We start from the raw sequence: 22,245 nt of genomic DNA on the forward strand, positions 1-22,245 counted from the left end.
TATTTCGGCAGAGGATGCCACGGTCTTCGAGGCAGTGAATGGATATTGACATGAATTGAGGCACTTGCCAAAAAGCTTGCCGGAGCAATGATGGCGTCGAGGATAATTGGTAAAGAAAACCTTCATCGAGCGGGAATTATCTATCTGGGATGTTTCCTGCCAAGATGCAATTAGATGTGATTAACTGACCAATCACCTAACTTTTAGTAGCACAAACCAAAGCTAACTGGGGCCCTCAATCATTGAAAATTTAGAGGTGCAGCAATGGATCAACCAGAAGTTGGTTGTCATTGTTAGGCTAGAAGTTTCTTTTAGCCAAAATCATTATCAAGGATTAGACTAAAAGATGAGGATTTGGGGGTAATGGTACTGGAAAGCAATGTTTATCAATGGACGGTAAAGGTTTGCTTTAGCCACACTTCTATTGGTGCCCCTCTCTCTCTCTCTCTCTCTCTCCCCCCCCCCCCCCCCCCCCCCCCACCCAATACAAGAGAGAACAGTAACATATTGTGGGGGGCCTGCTTTTCTGAACCCATTTCTTTAAAACCACAAAGACAGAGTTAAGATAGAGGTCATGCTGCGGAAAAATGCTTTAGGAATGAATTCAAGAGTTCTTTTTCCACGGCGGAGCAGCCTATTGATGTCCAATTGGCCATCTTCACGACGACTGAAAAGCACAAGTCAAAGCACTTACCAGTGCATGGTTGAGATCCGAGCAACCATGTCACACGTGGAGAAAGCGTGATACGATCCAGTGAATCTGTTGAACACGAAAATGAGAAGAGAGTGAAATTCCGTTATTTCACGTTGATATATTCAAATAGGGAGACCTCTCAGTATTTTAAATGAAGGCAGTCATAGTTAATTGGCACTTACAATGTTATTTTCAGGGGATTTCCAGTAGAATCCTTGAATTGCTACAACGGCTATGTTAGAACTTACAAGAACAAAAATGGCTAGAGAGTGTTTCCCCATCCACTCTAGTGGAGACGTCAACCATCTGTAACCATAAATATCTACCTGTGGAAGAGAACAAAGGGGGTGCAAGTTTATTTGGTTAAATGTCTACACAAATAGAGAATAATCCGCATACAAGTACTTGTACACTGACAAATTTCATATACACAAGTTTTAGCCTTCAAGGCTTTGTTTGTTTCGATGTAAAACAATTTAATTGGAATATCTATTCTACATATTATTCTGTGTTTGCATGTGAAAGTACTTTTCAGAAAATCAGTTAGGTGTATGTATGGATACATCTGTATGTGTATATGTACATGTCTGCATGCATATGCATATGCATGTATATATATGTACGTATATGAATATTTATGTATGTGTACAATTGTATATCTCTATTGAGTTTATATATACATATATGTAGCGTGTTTTGATAGAAATAATTTATGTGTTTTCTGTAATTAGGAAAATGACAAATGAAAATTGAATGGGTAAGTCATTTTTCTCCTTCTGTTAGCAAAAAAGGTAATTGTATATTTTTCATATTTTGTCATCCAGACCAGAAAATAGGGTATGAAACAAATGGAACCTAAATGTTGCCAGGTGACAAATTGACGAAGTTAATATTGTTTGGAACTTACTAACATATACATCGCAGAAAATGTAATTCCTGCAGCTGCAGATGTAACTAGCATGTAACTGATTGTATCAAGAGATTTGTTGAGAGGGACACCTGGAAAAAGAAAGTGAAATAAAATATTAATAATTGGAGCAATTGATGCACACGTTTGGAACAGACTCTCATTATTTCAGTTTCTTTTACATTCATCTCAACCAAGGTGATCTGCCGTTGTAAATTTCAACCTAGTAGAACAACAGATTGTAAAATTGAAAAATCATGATTCATTTTGTCAGTTTGAAAGCTAGCAATAATAATATCTTACTTCTCCTTTTTAATTTAGTTGGTGTATTCTTCAAAATTAAAACAATTAAGATATGAAATAAAGGGAAGGGTTGGACATCAACAAGCATACGTACCTACTAAAACAAGGGAAAAACCAACGGCTAAAAATGAAACTGAGAATTTGGACCAATTGTATAACCGCTGTTTGTGGTCCTGCAACACATTTAAGAAATGTCAGATTCAGTATGAGCAAACTAAGAGGAACACAGGGGATAACATGAGTTATTTTATAAATCTTCAAAATAAGATTGTACTTCCATATCAAACTATATAAATAACTCAAACCCATCCAGATATTGCCATCAGGGTATGTACTTTTTTACCTTCCTCTCTTTGTGTTTGTTCTCTAAGAGCCTAAAATAAGACTAGTTCAGCTTAATAGATGGATCAAGTTCATGGACTCTGAAGGTGAATTTGTGTCATATAATAAAGGAATTGTATAAATGTTACATAAGACATTAATAATTATTTTATTGGGAACTAATTTCATCCTACACATGTAATCCACCAAATGCACCAGTTTAAAAAACAAAATTTTCTGGCCATTCACCTAGATGTATTTCCACTTCCTGCATTCCTACCATTTACCTTGTCACATTGTGAACTCATCAATTTAAATTTCAGAAAATATTGTGTTTCTTTAAGTCCAATGGTTCTTCCTGTCTGGAACTTGTAGATGTCAGCAATAATAATGAAAATATATTCCAAAAAGAGAAATCCTCCAACTATCCAAGTGTTGCCATAAAAATTATTAATGTAAAATTATTGTGATAAATTTGCAACACAGAACATAAATAACAAATGTTGAATTGTTAGCCACTATCTCATCTAAAAGCTTAAACTGTTAGATAGAGGATTAACTTTATCTTTTATATTATTATTTCACTCTCAACAACAGAAATAAGTCCTGCACTTTTCCCTTGCTCTTCCCTCCATAGCAAACATCACCATTAACAATAAAAATTGGAAGTCTTATTTTGTGCAAAGACATCTTACCCGTAATTCTGCAAGAATGTGGCCATACTGAAGCCCAATTATGCATGTCACTGCAGCTGGCAAAGAACTTCAAATAGAAGGCGCCAACAGTACAAGTTATAAATCCTTCAGGGTTTTAATAAACAAAAAGTAAAGTTGCTTCTGGACATCAAACTTTAGACCATTAAATAAAGATGACAATCATGCAAGATAGAAAGCAAAGTATAATTTCATGACTATCCAATTTAAGGTACCAGTGGCAAAAGATGTAGACATTTAATCTTCATCAAATATAAATGACATCACATGAGCATGTTCAAAGTGCAAATGTCAGTTTCATGTAATAGTAACAATGACTGAGATAGGATGAAGAATGCAACAACACAGTACTGCAAGCAACAGAAAAACTTTAAACACATGGATACAATGTTTAATAAACGCTTATGGATTTGTTGCTGCCCAGGCAATAAAAGCCTCCAGCTATTTGAGTATGTGTCAAATTGTGGTTCTTCCACATCAACACAAATCTAGCCTCTGTTTCTTCCTTCCTCACTTAACTCATCTTAATGGACTCTTCCCCTTTTTCATGTTTTTTAAGTGTTAAAACAGTAGATTTTTCATTTTCTGGATCAGACCCAATTTAATCAATAATGGGATTCTCGGCTATAGAAAAGGATTAGTTACATGGACACCCAGCCAAATCAGATGGTTGGTTGGCCCACCGCCCACCCAAGATGCAACACTCATCCTGAGAGATGCAAGATGGAAATGGAGGGGCATTTTGGTGAGACCGCATGCCAAATATTTCAAATGGTATCCTTTTGACAAAGGTAATCTTCCCTTGTTTTTTCTCTGCCTTGCTCAAGAGTTGACCATTCCAGTCTCATTCAAACTTGTCGTAACAATCCAATATTATTTTATTGAAAATAGATTTTGTGAGAAGAAGACAAATAGAGCCTCTTGTGAGGAGAATGGATGAAATGAAACAAGTATTTAGCAAAAGAGGTAGAGGAAGACTTAGAAAAACTATGGGAAACACTTAGATTTTAGGGAGAAGAACTAATTTTATTCACCATAGTGAACAGAATAAATATACAGCATACATCTTTCTTGCTTCCTAATATATACACTACAATTAGGAAATTACATCTACACTACTTTAGGAAACCTACATCTAGTAATGGGGGAGAGAAAGAGATTTATTCCCCCTACTCAAACTAGGAAATAGGTTGACTTTACAAAAAAGAAAGTTAGAAAATAGGGCAAGAGTTGCTGGCGGTGACAACAGTTGTGGTTTCTAGTGAGCTTTCGGCAACTCTTTAGCAAGAGTTGTCGGTGGTGGATTTACAGTAGTAGCCCCCTTTGTTATATCCTGCTTCAAAGTCCATGAGATGGACAACCCTTCGAAAGGATGGTCCCAGCTCCTATTCACCTTCATTGAGATGGTCCTAGCACGGGTCCAACGAAGGGTTCTAGGGCGGCTTACGGGTGGACTGACTTGGTCCCCTAAGCTTGTGGAGGTGGTGTGGTCAGCCAAGGACAGGTACCAAAGCTGGTTCAGGAAGTTGGTTCGTGAGTTGGTACGTGATGGGATCACAGGAGCTCAACGGGAGACTGAAGAGTTCAGGTCATACACGCAACAGAAGCAGCTAGCATGCTCTTTGAGCCTTAGGTAAAAGTTACTGTTTAATACATTTCTATAACGTATGGTTTTGTTATATGCATATGGTTGCTATCACTGTGTCATGCAAGAAACAATCAATTTCCGTTGCTTATTTGTATAGTTTTTGAAAAAGTTTTAAAAACCAATTTGTCTTCTTGCATCTACCGCTAAGTGTTAGTGCACGCAATCGTTGTGTACTTTCAGTAGTATCAGAGCCTCGGCTCAGTGATTTTAGCCTATGCTTGTGTTTGTGTAATGGTTTGCTTGTTTCGGACATGGATGTTGCTTCTTGTTTTTGTGAGATTTGCAGAGATTGTCGACCGTTTTTTTGGTGTATGCCCTGAGAAACAGTTGACCATTTCCTGTGGCTACTTGAAGACCTTCAACACTTATGAACACTGTTAGTTTGCCAATTGCGATCTTTTGGTAGGTGCCGGAATGAAATGAGATTGTGTTGGATGGCAAAATCAAAAGATGTATGACATGAGATGTCAATAGTCCAAAAAGTGGCATGCATTACATAGACACAGTTTCATATTATTTGTGTTGTGCGCTATTTCGATGAGATTGAATGGCTGATCGTGGACTAGATTCAATGTGATTGAATGGATGGATGAATGAATAAATGTTACAAGTATTTAATGAGATCACATTGTAACTTATTCTTTCATTCGGTATGTAAGAGACATAAGTATCCATTTTCTTTTTCATTTATAGATTTTCAAATGTATTGTACATTAGTCTATAAAATGAAGAAGCATCAAAAGTTGATGTGATGGAGCAAGGAGACATCAAGAGTTGATGACTCGAAGGCTGAGAGAGATCAAGCATATGTGATGTGTTTGTATGTGTCTCTTATTGCTTCCTTAATTAAATTGAGAAGATTGGATTTAATTAATAGCGAAAGTCCATGATCATCTAGTTATTATATGCATTCTTTTTGTGATGTATGCGATACATAGTGAAAACTTAATGCATATGCAAAGTGAGACCTAATTAAAGTCTGAAAATATTGCCCCAACTATGCAAAATAAATATTAGATTAAAATAGTAAATTGGATTTATCGTAGCCCTCCACTATCATAGGAAGTCGTCACTTGATTGGGTGTACTTTGGTTACCCAAAGGTAGGAGGGTGTATTTCATGAGAGTTGATTGATGTTCACATGATGTTGTCGGTGTACCCACACGAATATGGCTTAGAAACCACCAAAGTGTTGCAGTCATAGACATTCAAGTGAATCATTGGCTAAGGTAATGGGTCAAGTCTAACTCTGTCGTTATCTAAGAAACCACCAAAGCATTGCGAATAAGGTAGCATGGGACCGAAGATCGAGCTCCACATGAGATGTGGAAAGGGGCAAGGAGTTGTCTCTTCAATCACCCATTATCATAGATGTTAAAGGCGCACCTAGGCGTGAGGCGCCTTAAGGGCACCGGTTCGACACCTTGACTGGGCCGTGGACATGTATTTTTCGGGAGGTGCTCACCTTGCATGGCAAGGCGCTGGGGCGTGAGGCACACCTAGGCGTGCCTTTAACATCTATGGCCTACTGCATAGATGTTAATTTTTTGCATTGTTTGGATGATTTTTCCATGGATATAAAAAAGCCACCAACTCTCTCTTTTTAATCCTCTCTCTTCTATCTCTGCAAACCACCTATTGTCCACTACCCCCACCCCACTATCCAACACCATCTTGTCTAATTTCTTCTTCTTCTTCTTCCAGGATATGATTTCTTCCCCTTTCTTTTCTCTATTCCAACGCTGCAACGTCTATTGTTATTGCTATCATTCAACTTCATTGTGACTTGCTGCCACCACCACCACCACTTCTTCTTCTGATTTGAACCTAGAAGATCTGGCTTTTGGCAATGAAATCATATCTGAATTTTATCTTCTGCTTCTAATTTTTCTAGTGGCAATGAAATTAGATGGATCCACTAGATCACTGGGATGAGATGAACCTAGTGATCTGCTAGGTTCATCACACAGGTGATTCAACACCCTAGCAAATCAATGGAGTGTTGAATCATCCCCAACACACCCCGTCTTCAAAGCCATCATTGAAGCTTTATTTTTAAAAAAAATTATATAGACATAATATATTTATGTTTGCATATTATATATAGTATTTTTACAATGTTTGAGACTTTGAGTTTGAATTTTGATGATGTTTCTAGTTTAGAATTTGCATGATGAATAAATCAACTTTGATGTTGTTAGTTTAGAATTTGAAGATAAAAAATCATGAATGATATGCATGTGTTATTATTGATAATTTGATAATTGTTTATGATTTTACAAGATTTTGAATTTTTTTTCTAAAAGGTGCGTCTCACTTCGCAAAGGAGCGCCTCGCCTAGTGCGCCTTGCGCCTCAGGCTCTAAGACTCTTTGTGCCTCGATGCTGCAATCGCCTTTTAGAACTATGCCCACTATGAGTCCTAGAGATTCGCGTTTACCACTCAGGAAGTGTGGGATTCAAAGAATTTAGTGGGAGCACCTTTTGGTTTGATACCGAAACTGAGTGATTAAGCAAGATAAAATCAACTGACAGTCTATTTTCTAAATTCTGCAATATTCTCCAATGGTAAACCCAATTTTCGTTTATTGGACAAAACCACTTAATTGGACCTAATTAAAGGATTAGCTAAAATAATTACAAAAAGTTGTAATCAGGTGGCAAAAAATTGCAAGTGGTGCAGTCAATGTATAAGAGCAAGCAAAGGAAAGTGTTTCCAATGCCATTGAGATGGACACTAGAAGAGGGATTGCCCCGAATATCTCTACAGCTTGAGAGTCAAGCAGATGGAGTCTCAAGGCTCAAGTACTTCTTCCATGTTTGTTAATGAGATGATTAATGTGATTGATCGTTCTCTCATTTCCTGGATACTAGATTCATGCGTTGCATCTCACATATGTGTTTGCACACGAGATCTTGAGAGAAGTAAGTCGCTTGAGAAGCAAGGAGTTGCCCTTAAAATGGGAAATGGAACAAGAGTAGATCCATTAGCTATTGGAATTACTTTTGTACTTTTCTCATCCGAGCATGTAATGAATTTTAAGGACTATTTGAATGTACCTAATGCCATTTGGAATGAAGTGTTCATTCTGGGTTTTTGTGAAAGGTAAATTATGAATTTTCTTTTGCAAAGAATATGTGCAATATTCATTAGAGTAATGAATGTGATGGCATATGCATACTTATGAATGGTCTTTATATTCTGGAATTACATGAATAAATGCGAGATAAATGTAAATGTTACAGCCACTATTAACAAGAAATGTTCTCAAAATGACAGTATTGATCCGAAACAGTTTTGCCACTCAAGACTAGATCATATCCATGAGAGGAAGATAAGTGAGTTAGCTCGTTATGAATTTCTAATCTAGTGGTTTTTGAACTCAGGCCAACTTAGGAGTCTTGCCTTCTCAGAGAGATTGATCAGGTCACCATTTGTTGGACAAAGTGGGAGAGCCATCAAATTATTAAGATTAATCCGCATAGTTGTGTATGGATCGTCTAGTGTTATAGCACAAAGTAAAAAACCAGGTAGGAAAGAGTATTAAGATCCTTCGATGAGATCGAGGTGATAAATACTTGAGTACTGAGTTTGATGACTACCTTAGGCATAATGGCATAATATCTCAGAAGTCTTCTCCCGCTACACCACAGTTTAATGGGATTTCTAAGTGTAAAAACCATACCCTATTGGACATGGTACGCTTTATGATTGGTCATACTGATCTACTCGTTTCACTATGGGTTATGCTCTTTCTACTGCCATAGGACACCAATCAAATCTGTTGAGACAATTCCATATGAGATATGGGTTGGGCGATGATTTAGTCTCAAGTATGTTAAGATTTAGGATCGTGATGCTTTTATCGAAAAGCTCAAGACAGATAAGTTGGAGTCCATATCAATTAAAGATAGATTTGTTGGGTATTCTAAAGGTTGTTTGGGATATTGTTTCTACTTTCTCACTGATCAGAGAGTCTAGGTTAGTTATGATGTTGCAATCCCAGTAAAGGTGTTTACTAAGGAAGGTGGTGTCGAATAGAAAGTGGAGTTAGAGGAGGTGTCCTCAAAACCACAGATAAAACCTAATCAAGAAGCCAATCCTAATCCTGTTGGTCCAAGTAATGTCATCACACAAGGACTTCATAGCTTAAGTAAATTATCTCGTCTTCTAGAACAATGTTGATCTATTATAGAGAAGATAGAGCAAATGTTTCTATATGGAGGTAGTGATAAATTTGATTGATTCTACCAGCTATGAGAAGGAATATTTGTTTTGACGATGATTTCAAAGAGTTTCATTTCATTGGAATTCAGATGGACCTTGTGTATACAAAGACAAGTGGGAGTGCGAGCGTTACTTATCTAGTATGAGGATGACGCTCTTCTTATGGGGAACAATGTTGGCATGGTGATGTCAATTAGATTGTGATTGTCTAATAAATTTTCCATAAAAGATTTGGGAGAGGTAACCTATATCTTGGGAATTTGCTTCTATAGAGATAGAGCAAGGAGAATGATAGGTTCTTCCCAAAGCCAATACATAGAGAATATGCTAAATGAGTTTAGCATGGGGAATTCCAAGAAGGATATCGTATCCTTTCGGGATGGAATTCCACTCTCCAAATGGGATGTTTTCCAAAGCTCTATTATGTACTAAGCCTGATATCATTTATATTGTAAGTGTTACTAGCAGATATCAGTATGATCCAAGTTTGGAACACTGGATAGCCATGAAACATATCCTAAAGTCCCTATGAAGCACTAAGGATGGGATTTTAGCATATGGAGAAGGTGAGCTTCGTGTTGACTAGTTCATAGATTCAGACTTCCAATTTGATATGGATGATAGAGTGTACATCCGAGTTTGTTTGCTATGGTGGAGTAGTTAGTTGGAAGAGTTCCGAGCCGATATGACTACAGAATCCACCTCGGAAGCTGTGTATGTTGTGGCATGTGATGCTGCAATAAGAAGTTGTTTGGTGAGGTTCATTCTTAAACCAAAAGTGGTTCCTACTATTGAGTTGTCAATACTTCAGTATTGCAACTATTTTGGGGCTGTTACATAAGCTGAGGAACCTAGATCTCACAAAAAATCCAAACACTTCAAGCAATAAAGAGAACTTTGCGGTCCTACTGCCTAAAGCTTCAACACAGTGATAGCTGCATCGCCATCTTGAGAAGATGGGTATGAGATACCAGGCGACGATACAACAATGTCATGTAAATTAACATTAGCCATTAGTGCAAGTGGGAGTTCGTTAATGTTAGTGCCCTAATATTAGATTTAGATAACATCTAGTATGAGTCTCAAGCCTAATGATATAATCTTGCTTGTTATTTAAATGGTCATATTTTCATTCATAACTTTCCATTTATATATGAATGAGTCTCTAAATATCCTGACGATCTTTATTTTTAAGTTGTTAAGAATATGTGACAAAGATCTATATAGCACATAATTTCTTAAAGGTATTCCTAGTCCTAAATTTTTTCTAAAAGGAACTAAGATTAATCAATTATGGACTAGCTCATGGGCTACTACCTTTTATTAGTATAAAATACTAATGATAAAGGATTGTGAGTCACATGCAATATTGCATGAGATACAAATAGTAAACATATGAATTCGTATTGTACTGGACGATACATGTTGTGGCCAATTTCTAGTACACTACAACCTCAATCTCATTATGGTTAACTTACTAGAGGATATTGGAGGTACTAGCCAGTATCTTCCAGTACCGGCATACTGACCAATACTCACTCAACCCTCTTTATTTTTTCATTTTCTTCTTAGATCAAATCCAATTTCATTTCATTCAAATGCATGTCTCTTACTCCTCATTTTCTCAAAAGCTATCTCTCATTCTCTTAGTCAAATACTTAGATCTCCTCTCTCACTTTGCCACTCGTTCTCTCCCTTGATACCTCTCTTAGTTGATGCCTCTTATTTGTATTTTTTTTTTTTTTTTGGTACCACTGTAAATTAAAGAGTAGAGACTTAGATTTGGTATTTGTCTAAACCAAATACCAGATAGAGTCAAACCAGAGACCATGATGATCTCTTGTTCGACCAAAGACCATGAGGGGGAAATTGTTTTTTTTTTTTTTTCTCTTTCTAGTTTTATTCGTTGTTTTTTACATAGAACATGTTTGTTCACATTGTTTTTATAGAGAATAATTCTCTTACATTAGTTGTGTTTGTTCCTTCTTTTGTGTGCGCATGTGTGTGAGTTTCTCTATTTCAATTTCAATGTTCTAAAAATCGCTCTTGTTAAAATGTTGTCTAGAGTATAGATTAAATAAGATCAGTTATGGCAGTGTTTTTTGAGGGCCAATGAGGTATTAAATAGAAGTTGTAACCCAAACTGTAATTAGTGATAAGTTGAGGATGTAAACTGTAAATATTTGAAAGTCTTTATTGGGGTTCTGCCTCCTATTATAAATAGAGGGCAAGGGGTAGCAAATGGAGAGAAAGTTCTTATTTTTCTGTTTGTAACGAGTGCTGATTGTTTCTGAGAGAAAGGCTAGGGTTGTTAGCTTTGTAATCTTGGGGGAAAACAATTGGGGCACTCGGGAATAGAAGGGAGAGAAGGGCCGCTACTGTACTGATCGTTTTCTGGAAATAAAGACTACTCTCAGGAGGATCTTAGAGGCTGGATGTAGTGCCATTCACATGGCATGAACCAGGATAATCTTGATGTTCTTGTGGATGTGTGGTTTGTGTTTCTTGTTTGGTTTAATTCTGTTTTCTATTTTATTTTCTGTTGATTCTATTAAATTTGTTCCTTAGATCAAATCCGTGAGTGTGTGAGAGTAAGTGTGGTAGAATTTCTATCCAAGAAATTAGTTCCAGCAACCCTAGATATAACAGCTCTAGGCGGCCTAGGCGCTAGGGGGCCACTGGCCGCCCCGAGTATGCCCTAGTCGGGCCTCCTAGGCGCCGAACCTATTAATCAGCTGCGACGGTGCCTAGGTGGCCCACACCGCCTGGGTCGCCCAATTTTTTGCTTTATATATCAGCCAATTTTAGGATATTTTATTTCTTAATCTCGTCTCTCAGGCTCTCCCCCTCTCACCCCAAGGCCGTCGTCAGCTCGCTGGTACTCATCGCCATCGCTACCTCCAGCTCCATCATCGCCATCAAGCTTCATCAACACCGCCTCTATGCCATTCACGTCCTCCTTGCTGCCTGAACGTCGTCGTCGCCGCCACGTCCTCGCCATCAAGGTCCATCTCCACAGCCAACAAGCTCCATCTACTTCGTAACCTCTCTCTCTCTCTCTCTCTCTCTCTGAGTCTCTGGTTATTGGTTTCTATTTCTCTCCGTTACATTGTCTCTGTTTTTCATTTTTTATTTTATTTTATTTTGTTGTTCTATTTATATATTAGATATATATTTAGTTTTAATTATTATTAATTATATATAATATATGTGTTTTTACATGATGAAGAAGATTGAAAACAAAAAATTATATGAGGTTATTGGTTATTTTGCAGAAAATAATTTCTGTTTTCATTATATTATAAAACAAAAGTTATTTTGCTGTTTTATTGTTTTAATTTGATTATTTTGTAGTTATTTTGCAGTTATGGCATGATATGTTACTGTTATTTTGAATATTAAGTGAGGTTATTGGTTATATATATATATAGGTTTCTATTGCAAGTTTCTTCAATTAAAAAAAAAAATCAAAATTTTCTAGGCTCCGCCTAGGCCAGCTAGGCGCTAGGCCCCAGCCTGGCGCCCGACTAGCGCCTAGCACCTTTTAGAACACTATTCAATTTGTTTCAGTTCTACATTTTGTAATTATTTTCTTGTTTTGCATGTATTTTAATGAGAATGATTTTTGTTGTTTTAGATTTAATTGTTCAATTGGACTTAGAGAATGGCGCTGAAGAAAATGTTTAATCTATTGGTGTGGCTCCTGCAAAGTCAAATGACCTAGCTTAGGCATATGGTAAAATGATTGCATGTAAAAAGAATAAAACCATTTGCCTCTATTGTAATAAGCATATTAAAGGTGGTGGAATTACTAAATTGAAACATCTTATTGGAATTAAAACTGAGGTTGATTCTAGTAAATAAGTGCTAGGGATTTTTTTTTTTTTTTTGGGGGGGGGGACTCTAAAAGTGCCACGGGATGTTAAGTGGAAAATGAAACAGTTACTTGAGGATTGCAAGAAAGAAAAGAAAAATGTTGAGGGATATTGGGCAGGGACCATCAGTTAATGAATATAAAGATGTCCCTATGACAACTCCTTCAATAGGTGATGATCTATCTAGAGGCAAAGAAGTTGTCATATATAGGGAAGAAAAAAATGAAAGGGGATAAGTAGTTTTTTTGCTCCATGAACAACCCAAAAACCCAACCTTCTATTAGAAATGCTTCGGCATCTAAAAGTCGTTGGCCAAGCAAGTACTTGCTAGATGGTGGTATGATGATGCAACTCTATCTAATTATTATCAATACATGATAAATGCCGTGCCATCAGTCGGACCAGGGTTTAAGGGTCCTCATCATGACTTGAGGGGTCCTCTTCAATAATAATGTTAGTGATGTTAAAGATTCTCCTTCAAATTCAAAAGTTATAGAGTTTATGAATGTTCAGTCATAGCTAATGGATGATCTAGTAGGCAATAAGGGCAATTCATAATTTTCGGTGTTTATTTCCCTGAAGGTACTATGTTATTAAAGTTAGTTGATGTATTACACCTTACTAAGGACGTTGAATTGGTGGGGCCATGCAATATTTGTCCAGTTCATTACTGACAATGAAGTTGCTTAAAAATAAGTAGTGAAGAGGTTGCATGCAGCACATAGAACATTTTTTTGGTATCCTTGTGGTGCTCGTTGCATAGATTTGATGCTTCAAGATTTAGCAAATGGTTGAGAATCTAGCAAACACTTCGAGAATATTTTTCTCAAATAGATGACACCATTGAAATGGAAAAATGGATTGAAAATTACAAATAAAACCATTCATGGGTTCTTAGCTAGATAAGAAAAGATCTTCTTAAAGGATGGTCTGTCAACCTGGCAATTCAAAATTTTATAACAAATTTCTTAACTCTTCAATGACTTCTTAACTTTAAGAAAGAACTTCACCAAATGTTTTACTAGTAAGTTAGTAACAGGTGGCTTGGATCTCAAAATGGAAAGAGTGATCTAGGAAAGGCAATTGCAAGAATTGTTGTGGAAAATGGAGAATTTTAGTCACAATGTCAATTTGTTGTAGAAGTCAGTAAACCTTTGGTAAAAGTTCTACACCTTGAAGATGGCAACAAGAAGCCTACCATGGTATTTGTATGAAGCAATGAACAGGGAAAAAGCGGCAACTAAAGAGAGATTGCAAAATAGGATTTCATTGTATGATCCTATTATTAGACTTATTTATGCTAGAAGGGGAAGGAAGCTTCACAGATCTCATTATGTTGCAGGTTTCTTTCTTAATTCTCAGATTTATTTTCAACCTACTTTTTCTAATCAAAAGGAAGTTGTTCAAGGATTCCTTGTTACTATTACAGCATTGGTGAGGTGAGAGATGAAAGTACTCAAGATTTGATTAGTGAGCAACATGAAGAATATAAGCAAGCAACTAGTGAATTCAGTATGTCGCTTGCAAATTCGTCAACTCAAGAAGTTAAATCCAGGTAAATTTATATTTTTAGCATGTTGTGTAAAAATTATTCATTTGTTTTCATGAGTGCTTCAAATATTAATTGATTAATTATTTAATCATTTGTTACGTAAAGTTTGGGAGTACTCAAGATTTGATTAGTGAGCAACCTAAAGAATATAAGCAAGCAACTAGTGAATTCGGTATGTCACTTGCTATTCGTCAAACTCAAGAGGTTAAATCCGGGTAAATTTATATTTTTAGCATGTTGTGTAAAAATTATTCATTTGTTTTCATGAGTGCTTGAAATATTAATTGAATAATTATTTAATCATTTGTTATGTAAAGTTTCATGGTGGGAACAATTTAGTAATGATTGTTCAACTTTACAAAGTTTTGCTACCCGAATGCTCAATCAAAGTTGTAGCTCAAACATAGGTGAAAAAAATAAAATTAGTACATTTGAGTTCATCCATTCAAAAAAATGAAATAAACTCTAGAATAAATGACTAAATGATTTAGTATATGTTTGTCACAACTTATAGTTTCGAGGCATGTATATTGTACAATTTTTATTAAGCTTGGTATATTTGAGAGTTAAAGATTTTAAACGCTACTAAAATAAAAATGTTCATGTGATATTTGAAGAAATATTAGTTGAAGAAAGGATGTTGTTGACCCAAGCGGTCTTGACAACATAGACTTGTTGAAAGACTGGGTTGTAATACCCCGAGAACCCAAGGTCAGGTCTAAGAAGGGATTCTAAAGAAACTAATATATATATCGGGGATAGTAAGGAAGAAAACAACACCAGCTAAATACCTTTTGGGCTGAATGTGGATAAAGAACTCCCAGCTTAAGCGTGTTTGAGCTAGGGTAGCTTAATGATGGGTGACCCCTGGGAAGTTCGCGTAGGCCCATCAAGGTAAGTTGATCCGGCCCTTCCTATCGCTCAATGCGGGATGCTACAAGTGGTATTAGAGCTAATCCTTAGAGAAGGCGGTCTGATGAGGGCGGGGAGTGGCGTCGGGGCGTGAGGGCCTGAACAAGGAGCGGGGAGTGGCAGTCTTCTAGGATGGCAGCCCCCAAAAGAGAGAAGATTTGGGACCAGTTATAAGGTCACATGACGAGGACGTCATGTGCTCAAAGGGGGGAGAATGTAATACCCCGAGAGCTCAAGGTCGGGTCTAAGAAGGAACTTTAGAGAAGCTAGTATATATATCAAAGATAGTAAGGAAGGAAACAACACTAGCTGAATACCTTTTGAGCTGAATGTGGATAAAGAACTCCCGGGTTAAGCGTGTTTGAGCTAGGGTTGCTCAATGATGGGTGACTCCTAGGAAGTTCACGTAGGCCCATTAGGGTAAGTTGATCTGGTCCTTTCTATTGCTCGATACAGGATGTTAAATGAGTATTGGAGTTCAATCTATTTGAGCACAGGAGACCATTGAAACCTCCTTTGGAGTTCAAAATATTATGATGTTTGATCTTGAGGCACACGTTGATGAGAATGATGGCAATTTTCCAAATCCATATGAGAGTCAATAGGATTGGGGTCATGGAACATCATATCTTGGAGGAGATAAGAGATCCATATAACTATGTTGTTAATCGACTTTTATGTTGGTTTGTATATGCAAAAACTTTAAAAGTTATCCATGCTTATTTCTGTTCTTGTAAACTTTGGATGTTACGTATGTTTTAGGTGTATTTTAAAAAACTTTGAAAGTCATGAATTTATAATTTATTTGTTTCAGAATTGTGAATATCTATGAAAGTCAATTAAATGTAGATTTACATAAATTGGTATGTTGATTTGGGGATATTGTTATATTGCTATGTTATGTTAAATTGGTTCAGGATATGCTCTTGATAATAGTAATAGTTCTTATGCGTTTGTAATGCCATCTTTTATTGAAATTTTATTATACTTGTACATTTTTTATAACATATATATTTGATTTGTATACAATGCAGTATTATCCAAAACAATACCTTGATACCATCCAGTATCAGTACCGTACCAGTGATAAATTTAGTACTTTATCCAGATGGTATTCACAACTATGATCCCAACCATTCTCTTTCAAAATGGAGTAAGGGATGACTGTTGCTTGTTCTATTGCTGTCTTATTTCCCTTAGCATCTGATTCCCTTGTATAGAGTCGGAGTAACTCTTCTTGTTATGTCAGTTTGCTTTATTATGGGTTCTTGTGGTTGGTCCAACAACGACCCAAAAAATTTGAACTGAGTTAGCTGGAAATGAACTGTGCAATGACTTTATAGGCAGCAAAGAGATCCTAAGGTGCAAATATAAAGAAAAGATATGATTATCACCTTAATATACCTTCAGGATCAAATGGAGCATGGCACCATGATGGTGAACTCCCTGCAAACCATGCATTGCTGGAAACTTTGCATTCCTGAGAATGGAATGCCATTAGACATCAATTGATAGCAAAAAGATGGACATAATTTTATAAATTTTACCTTCAGATAAGAGTTACCTTCAGGTTTCTATAGACGGGCTTCATATATAGATGATTGATACCAAGAACGTATCGATCTATCATTCCAGCAGCATTACAAGCAGGTCCAAGATCACCTCTTGTGGAACATGTCACCTGATCTCAGACATTGGATGAATGGAGACTATAGATTATCAATCATCTGTATAATTTATTCACACGTAAACCAATAGTATAATGCAATTACCCCAAGGAAAAAAAAACTAGTATATGCCAATTTTGAACGGGCTAAAATCAACATGTGGATGCTTAAGGCAATGCAAAATAAGAATAATTATAGTCCCTGAGAATGACAGATATCCCTTTGTCTAAAGGTGACTAGAAAAAAGAAACAGGGTTCACAAATAAATCACAAGCTCCAAGAAGCATGAAATATTTAGATGTCAAAATTACACATTCCCTGTATGAAGGTTTGTTGAGTTTAGAATAACCAGTTTGTGGTTCAACTGTTCAAGTTATAATCTCTTTCATATGAAATAACACAACACAACACTTTCTGTTACTTTCTTCATATTACCTTTAAACAATATTCTTATCCCTGAAAAGCACATTTGAATACAAATAGCATTCAACCTGTATTCAAACCCGTCAACAGTAACTGGAAATGAAAGTGAGGTCACTTTTCAGTACACTCCAAAGCCACAAAATTGTGTTCCAATTGAAATCACGCAAACAAACACCCCCTTCCCCCCCCCCCAAGGGAAAAAATGTTCTACCAAGAAAAAGTAGGGAAACAATAAAGATAGAGAAAGCTCCCACCCAACATCCCCAACCCTTGCAGAGGATTCAGCTCAACTTAGCAGCTGTTAAGGAAAAGCTAATTGTAGCACAATGCCTCAACATAGTCTTACCGTGTAGAAAAGGCTGCCATTCTTAGGATTCAAAGGATAAGTTGAACTCAATGCCTCAAATTGCCAATCTGGAACATATAGACCATATGACAACCCCAAGTACACCATCAAAAATGCACATGCAAGGCACCTACAGAGAAGTAAATGACATTGTCACCAACTATCAAGGAGCATAAACAGAGAGAGAGAGAGAGGAAAAAAAATCTCTGTTCAGCAGAGAATAGAACATACCTTTTATTTATAAAAATAGAATATTTCCATGTCTGTTTAAACTTCAATTTTTAATGAGTAGATTATATTCTAGAATAATCAACTTGGAGCTTTAGGAAAGTAAATAGTCAACAGAGTGGATGATCATAACCATGAAGGAAAAATTGGTTTACTGAATTTCAACAATTTCCTGGTGGCTTATTTGCCAGAATTATATAATTGAATCTGTCACCCTTTTTTAATGTTCAAAATAAACATATTCACACATCCGTACTTTTGTGGTTTATGAATTTTAATTTTATTTTTGATATGAGCTCAAGTGGTGCATATAGTAAAGTTTCATATGGTAGACTTCTCATTTTAAATTCAAAAGTATTTAAGATAAGAAATTTCATATTCAGAATTATTTGGGTGGCCTCCCTAGATTTTAATCTTATGAGGGAAGAATGCATTACAGTGGCTTGACAGGCAGAATATCACAAACGGGCAACCCAAAGCATTAGGAGATAATGAACAATCTCTACAAAGTACAACAACAACAATCACAGCAAAGTTCAAATTCCAAGACTTCTATTGTGCATGAGTTAAAGTTCTAAAACTATTTCAAGAGCAAGGAGTATCAAAACCGAAATAATTTGAATTATATACCTAACGAGGGATGAAATATGCAGAGCACAAAACTACACCTTGAAGAGGGAGAATACTAGGAAAAAACACAACCAAGGCCAGGACATGACCGGCATTTCAACTGAACTTTTTACTGAGTAATAAGTCATGAGAACATGTTGCGGTTTTTGAACCTGTCCATATGGCTGCAGTGTTGTGGTGATCTCAGTCTTCACATTTCTGGGATCAGCTTGGTGAACTCTCTTTCATATTTTGGGGTGTTCAATTCTCCTTGTAGCTCGGTAGTGCTTTATGTTGTCATTGGGGGTGTGATTTTAGCATCTCATTCTTTGTTTAGTTCGGATTTTCTTGGGGTTTGTTCATCTTGTGTAGGGATGTTTGTATCACTACTCCTAGTGGCCGCCTTGATTTTATGCATTAATATAATATAATCAAATATTCTTTATAAAAAAAAAGTCATGAGAACATCTATAAACATCAAGGTCAGGTTAAAGTTGGAATTAAAGAAGCAAAACTGGATCTTTCACATTATGTGAACTACCACTCTTTCTTTTTCATTGCTTCCTTCAAATTTTTGCTGAATTCTGAAAATTACTTCTGCAATTTTCCCTAGTACCCTAGTAAAGAAGCAAATTGAATTCATAACCATCAACAAGTGGGAAGCTAAGAATTTATTGATCATCTCTTGGCTTATTAATTGAATGCAGCCACATATTGCCTGTGGATAATATACTCTTGGATACTGCAGAGAAGATTTAGAATGTTGTTTCATATAAACTTACCCTCAAACAGGTAACGATGCTCAAGTATATGAGCTTCGAGAAAAGGTTCATGAGACAAAGGAAGGTGAGATGACTAACTTCTACCAAAATTTTCAAGCAGAGCGCCTAAAGATGATGCTAAATTTCAAAAGCTCTTAGACAAAGAGCTCATGTATGGTTTTTTGGCTGGTTGCAATGTTGAGTACGATCAAATTAGGATCCAAGTTCTTGGTAAGGACCCATTCCCAAATTCTTGCCATGAACATTTCTCACAGCCCCGTCCAGCATGACAGAACAAAACACATAGAACTTGAAGGACATTTCATTAAAGATAAGCTTGATGGAAGAATTCTTTGCATACCCTTCGTAAAATCTGAACAACTTCTTGCTGATTTTTTTACTAGGGGTCTCAGTGATAACATGTTTCACTCAATTGTCTACAAGACGGGCATGAGAGAGATCTGAGCACCATCTTGAGGAGGAGTGTCGATTGCTATGGTTTGGGATTATTGATTAGTTTAGATTGATTGGTTGATTGTTGAGTTAATTACTTGATTAGGGTGATCAATTAGCTGTTATTAGGAGGTGATTATTAGGAAGATTGACAGAATTTTCTAGTTCTAAAGTTGTATTATCTTTTCTCCAACTATTGTATATAAAGCAATAGGTCATTAGCAAAAATATGCTTCAACCTACAGTTTTTCTCCAATTCTTCTTCTTCTCTCTTCTAAACCTTTTTCTCATTCTCTCTCTATATATATATAAATTCTCTGTTTTTTCAACTTGATGATTCATAAATCAAGTCAACAAGTTTAAGGTCACTTGGCCACTTTGAATTCTTGAAATGTCTACAACCAACCACCTCATGCTTCAACTCTACTTCAAGGAATATAAAGGCCGTCTGGCCATTACATCGCATGAATTCTTACACAAATTTTTGTCCACTAGGTTGCCTTATTTTTGCACATTTTTTGCCATCTATTTTATCCTAATGCCATTAGGATCATGAAACATCTTAGGGTTACCCAAATAGTTAAACCTTATGCTTCAGTAAGCATTTCCCAACTCATCCTTAATAAATCACAACCTAACACTGCTATCTTTCAGTATTTCAATGCCTTTTCGAATTATAATAGTTTCACTTGGGTTAACCATTATCCAAATTGATCACACCCTTCTCATGAAAATCCTAACATAGCCCATGTGTCAATTTCGATTATCCATCTTTCCTTAAGCTCAATTAACTTCAAATCTTCATTACTCAATTAAGCACATAATTTATCAACTAATTTTTCATAAAATCACCCAAAAAATGAGAATTTCTCTCATTAGTTATTTCTCTAAAATACTGTGCAAAAAAGGGTATTACAAGCACCTTTCATGCCATATGGTTCATTTCATACGCCCTTTCAAACGAACAAGGGTTTAGAAAACATTTTTAACATGAACATGTATAAGAAATGGATGCTTGAGAATGATACGTCAAGGTGAAATAAATTTTTAAGGGAGGAACCAAACTATCTCTTGCCATAGTCACCATACAAAATGGACCCCTATGTCCAAAACTAGAGCCTCATGAATGAGTTATGTCATTAGACTCATCATTACACAAGGAATTCATTTTCAACATTAGTGACCATCTCCAACCCATGCCCGTGGGTTGTTTCTCAACCTTAAGGACCGTCACGCCTTGGCAGTGACAATGAAGCAACCTTCTAATTCGGAACAAATGAGAAGGGTAGAAGGGGGTTCTTAGGGAGAGATTCAACAACGAGAAAGAGAAATTCAAGAAGGAAAGAGAGAGAGAGATAGAAGGGAGAATGATATTCTTCTCTGATTTTTCATATCCATCTCAGGCGGGTACTAGGGGATATATAAACATCCTCTGGCCCCAGGTGCTGCCTCAGCAGATTACACCTCTCTTAACTAACTATTTTGTCTTTTCCTAGGCTCCCTTTACATGTAGGATATTCCCTTAGGACACCCCACAGTGTATAGCTGCCCTCACCCCACTAGTACGATAGCTTTAATTAAATGAAAACATAAAAGCAGTAAATGAAAACATAAAAGCATAACAGAAAACACAAGAACGTTAAAACAGAAAATAGCCAGTGTCGCACCATGGCCTTTGTGCGTGACAATTGCCCCTCCTTCAAACGATTTCTTGTCCTCAAGAAATGCTGAGGAGGCTAGCTGTTCTAGGGAATCGCCGGAGGAGGTCTGGCAAGTATTCCCAGCTGCTACCTCCTTTATCTTTGCCCTGCCATTTCACCAGCACTTAAATGAGAGGAGCCCCTTGGTTATGGGTCACCCTTCTATCCAAGATTGCTTCGGGTTCCTCTATCCTCTCCTTTTCTTTAGGCAAGGGTGGCAATTCGGGGTTGACCTGCTCCTTTCCTGACGACCTTTTCAAAAGGGATACGTGAAAGATGGGGTGCATTCGGGACCCTTCCAAGCGTTGCAAATGGTAGGCCACCTTTCCTACCTTAGTTAGGATAGTGAACGGGCCAAAGTACTGGGGGGTTGGTTTAGTAACTGGCCCTTGCACAAGAGACTTCAGATGGGGCTGGTTCAACCTCAGATAAACTTTCTCTCCTACCTCCAATTCTCTGTCACTCCTTTTTCGATCGGCCTTCTGTTTCATTCTATTCTGGGCTGAGGCCAATTCTTACTTGAGCTGTCTCAATACCGTCCTCCTTTGCTGTAAATACTCTTCCACTGAAGCGACCAAAGTCTACCCCCCTATGGCGGGTAATATTGGAGGTTTGTACCCATAATTGGGTTCGAAGGGTGACATTCTCAGGGTGTTGTGGTGGGTAGAGTTGTACCACCACTGGGCCAAAGCAAGCCATTTGTGCCACTGGTTAGGGTGTAGGATACAAATGCATCTAAGGTAGGTTTCTAAACTCTGGTTTACCCTCTCCGTTTTCCCATCCATTTGAGGGTGATAAGCAGTCGACATATTGAGTTTTATCCCGATCGCCTTCATCAATTCCTGCCACACGTTGCTGGTGAAGATTTTGTCCCTATTTGATACGATTATACTCGGTACTCCATGC

General features: G+C 36.9%; 1 protein-coding gene across 1 annotated transcript in view; it reads right to left on the reverse strand.

Annotated features, from left to right (window-relative positions):
• The window catches only part of LOC127801369 (uncharacterized), a 47,190-nt gene that overhangs the window by 7,557 nt on the left and 17,388 nt on the right, over window positions 1-22,245 (reverse strand). The window contains exons 6-13 of the mRNA XM_052336397.1: window positions 17,589-17,718; window positions 16,717-16,833; window positions 16,547-16,632; window positions 2,921-2,987; window positions 1,999-2,077; window positions 1,602-1,693; window positions 877-1,020; window positions 731-760 (exon numbers count right to left, since the gene is read on the reverse strand). Of these exons, the coding sequence (XP_052192357.1) occupies window positions 731-760; window positions 877-1,020; window positions 1,602-1,693; window positions 1,999-2,077; window positions 2,921-2,987; window positions 16,547-16,632; window positions 16,717-16,833; window positions 17,589-17,718 (745 nt within the window). The remainder of the gene's footprint in view (window positions 1-730; window positions 761-876; window positions 1,021-1,601; window positions 1,694-1,998; window positions 2,078-2,920; window positions 2,988-16,546; window positions 16,633-16,716; window positions 16,834-17,588; window positions 17,719-22,245) is intronic.

This window comes from Diospyros lotus, chromosome 5, assembly GCF_014633365.1.
Source record: "Diospyros lotus cultivar Yz01 chromosome 5, ASM1463336v1, whole genome shotgun sequence".
NCBI classification, from domain to species: domain Eukaryota; kingdom Viridiplantae; phylum Streptophyta; class Magnoliopsida; order Ericales; family Ebenaceae; genus Diospyros; species Diospyros lotus.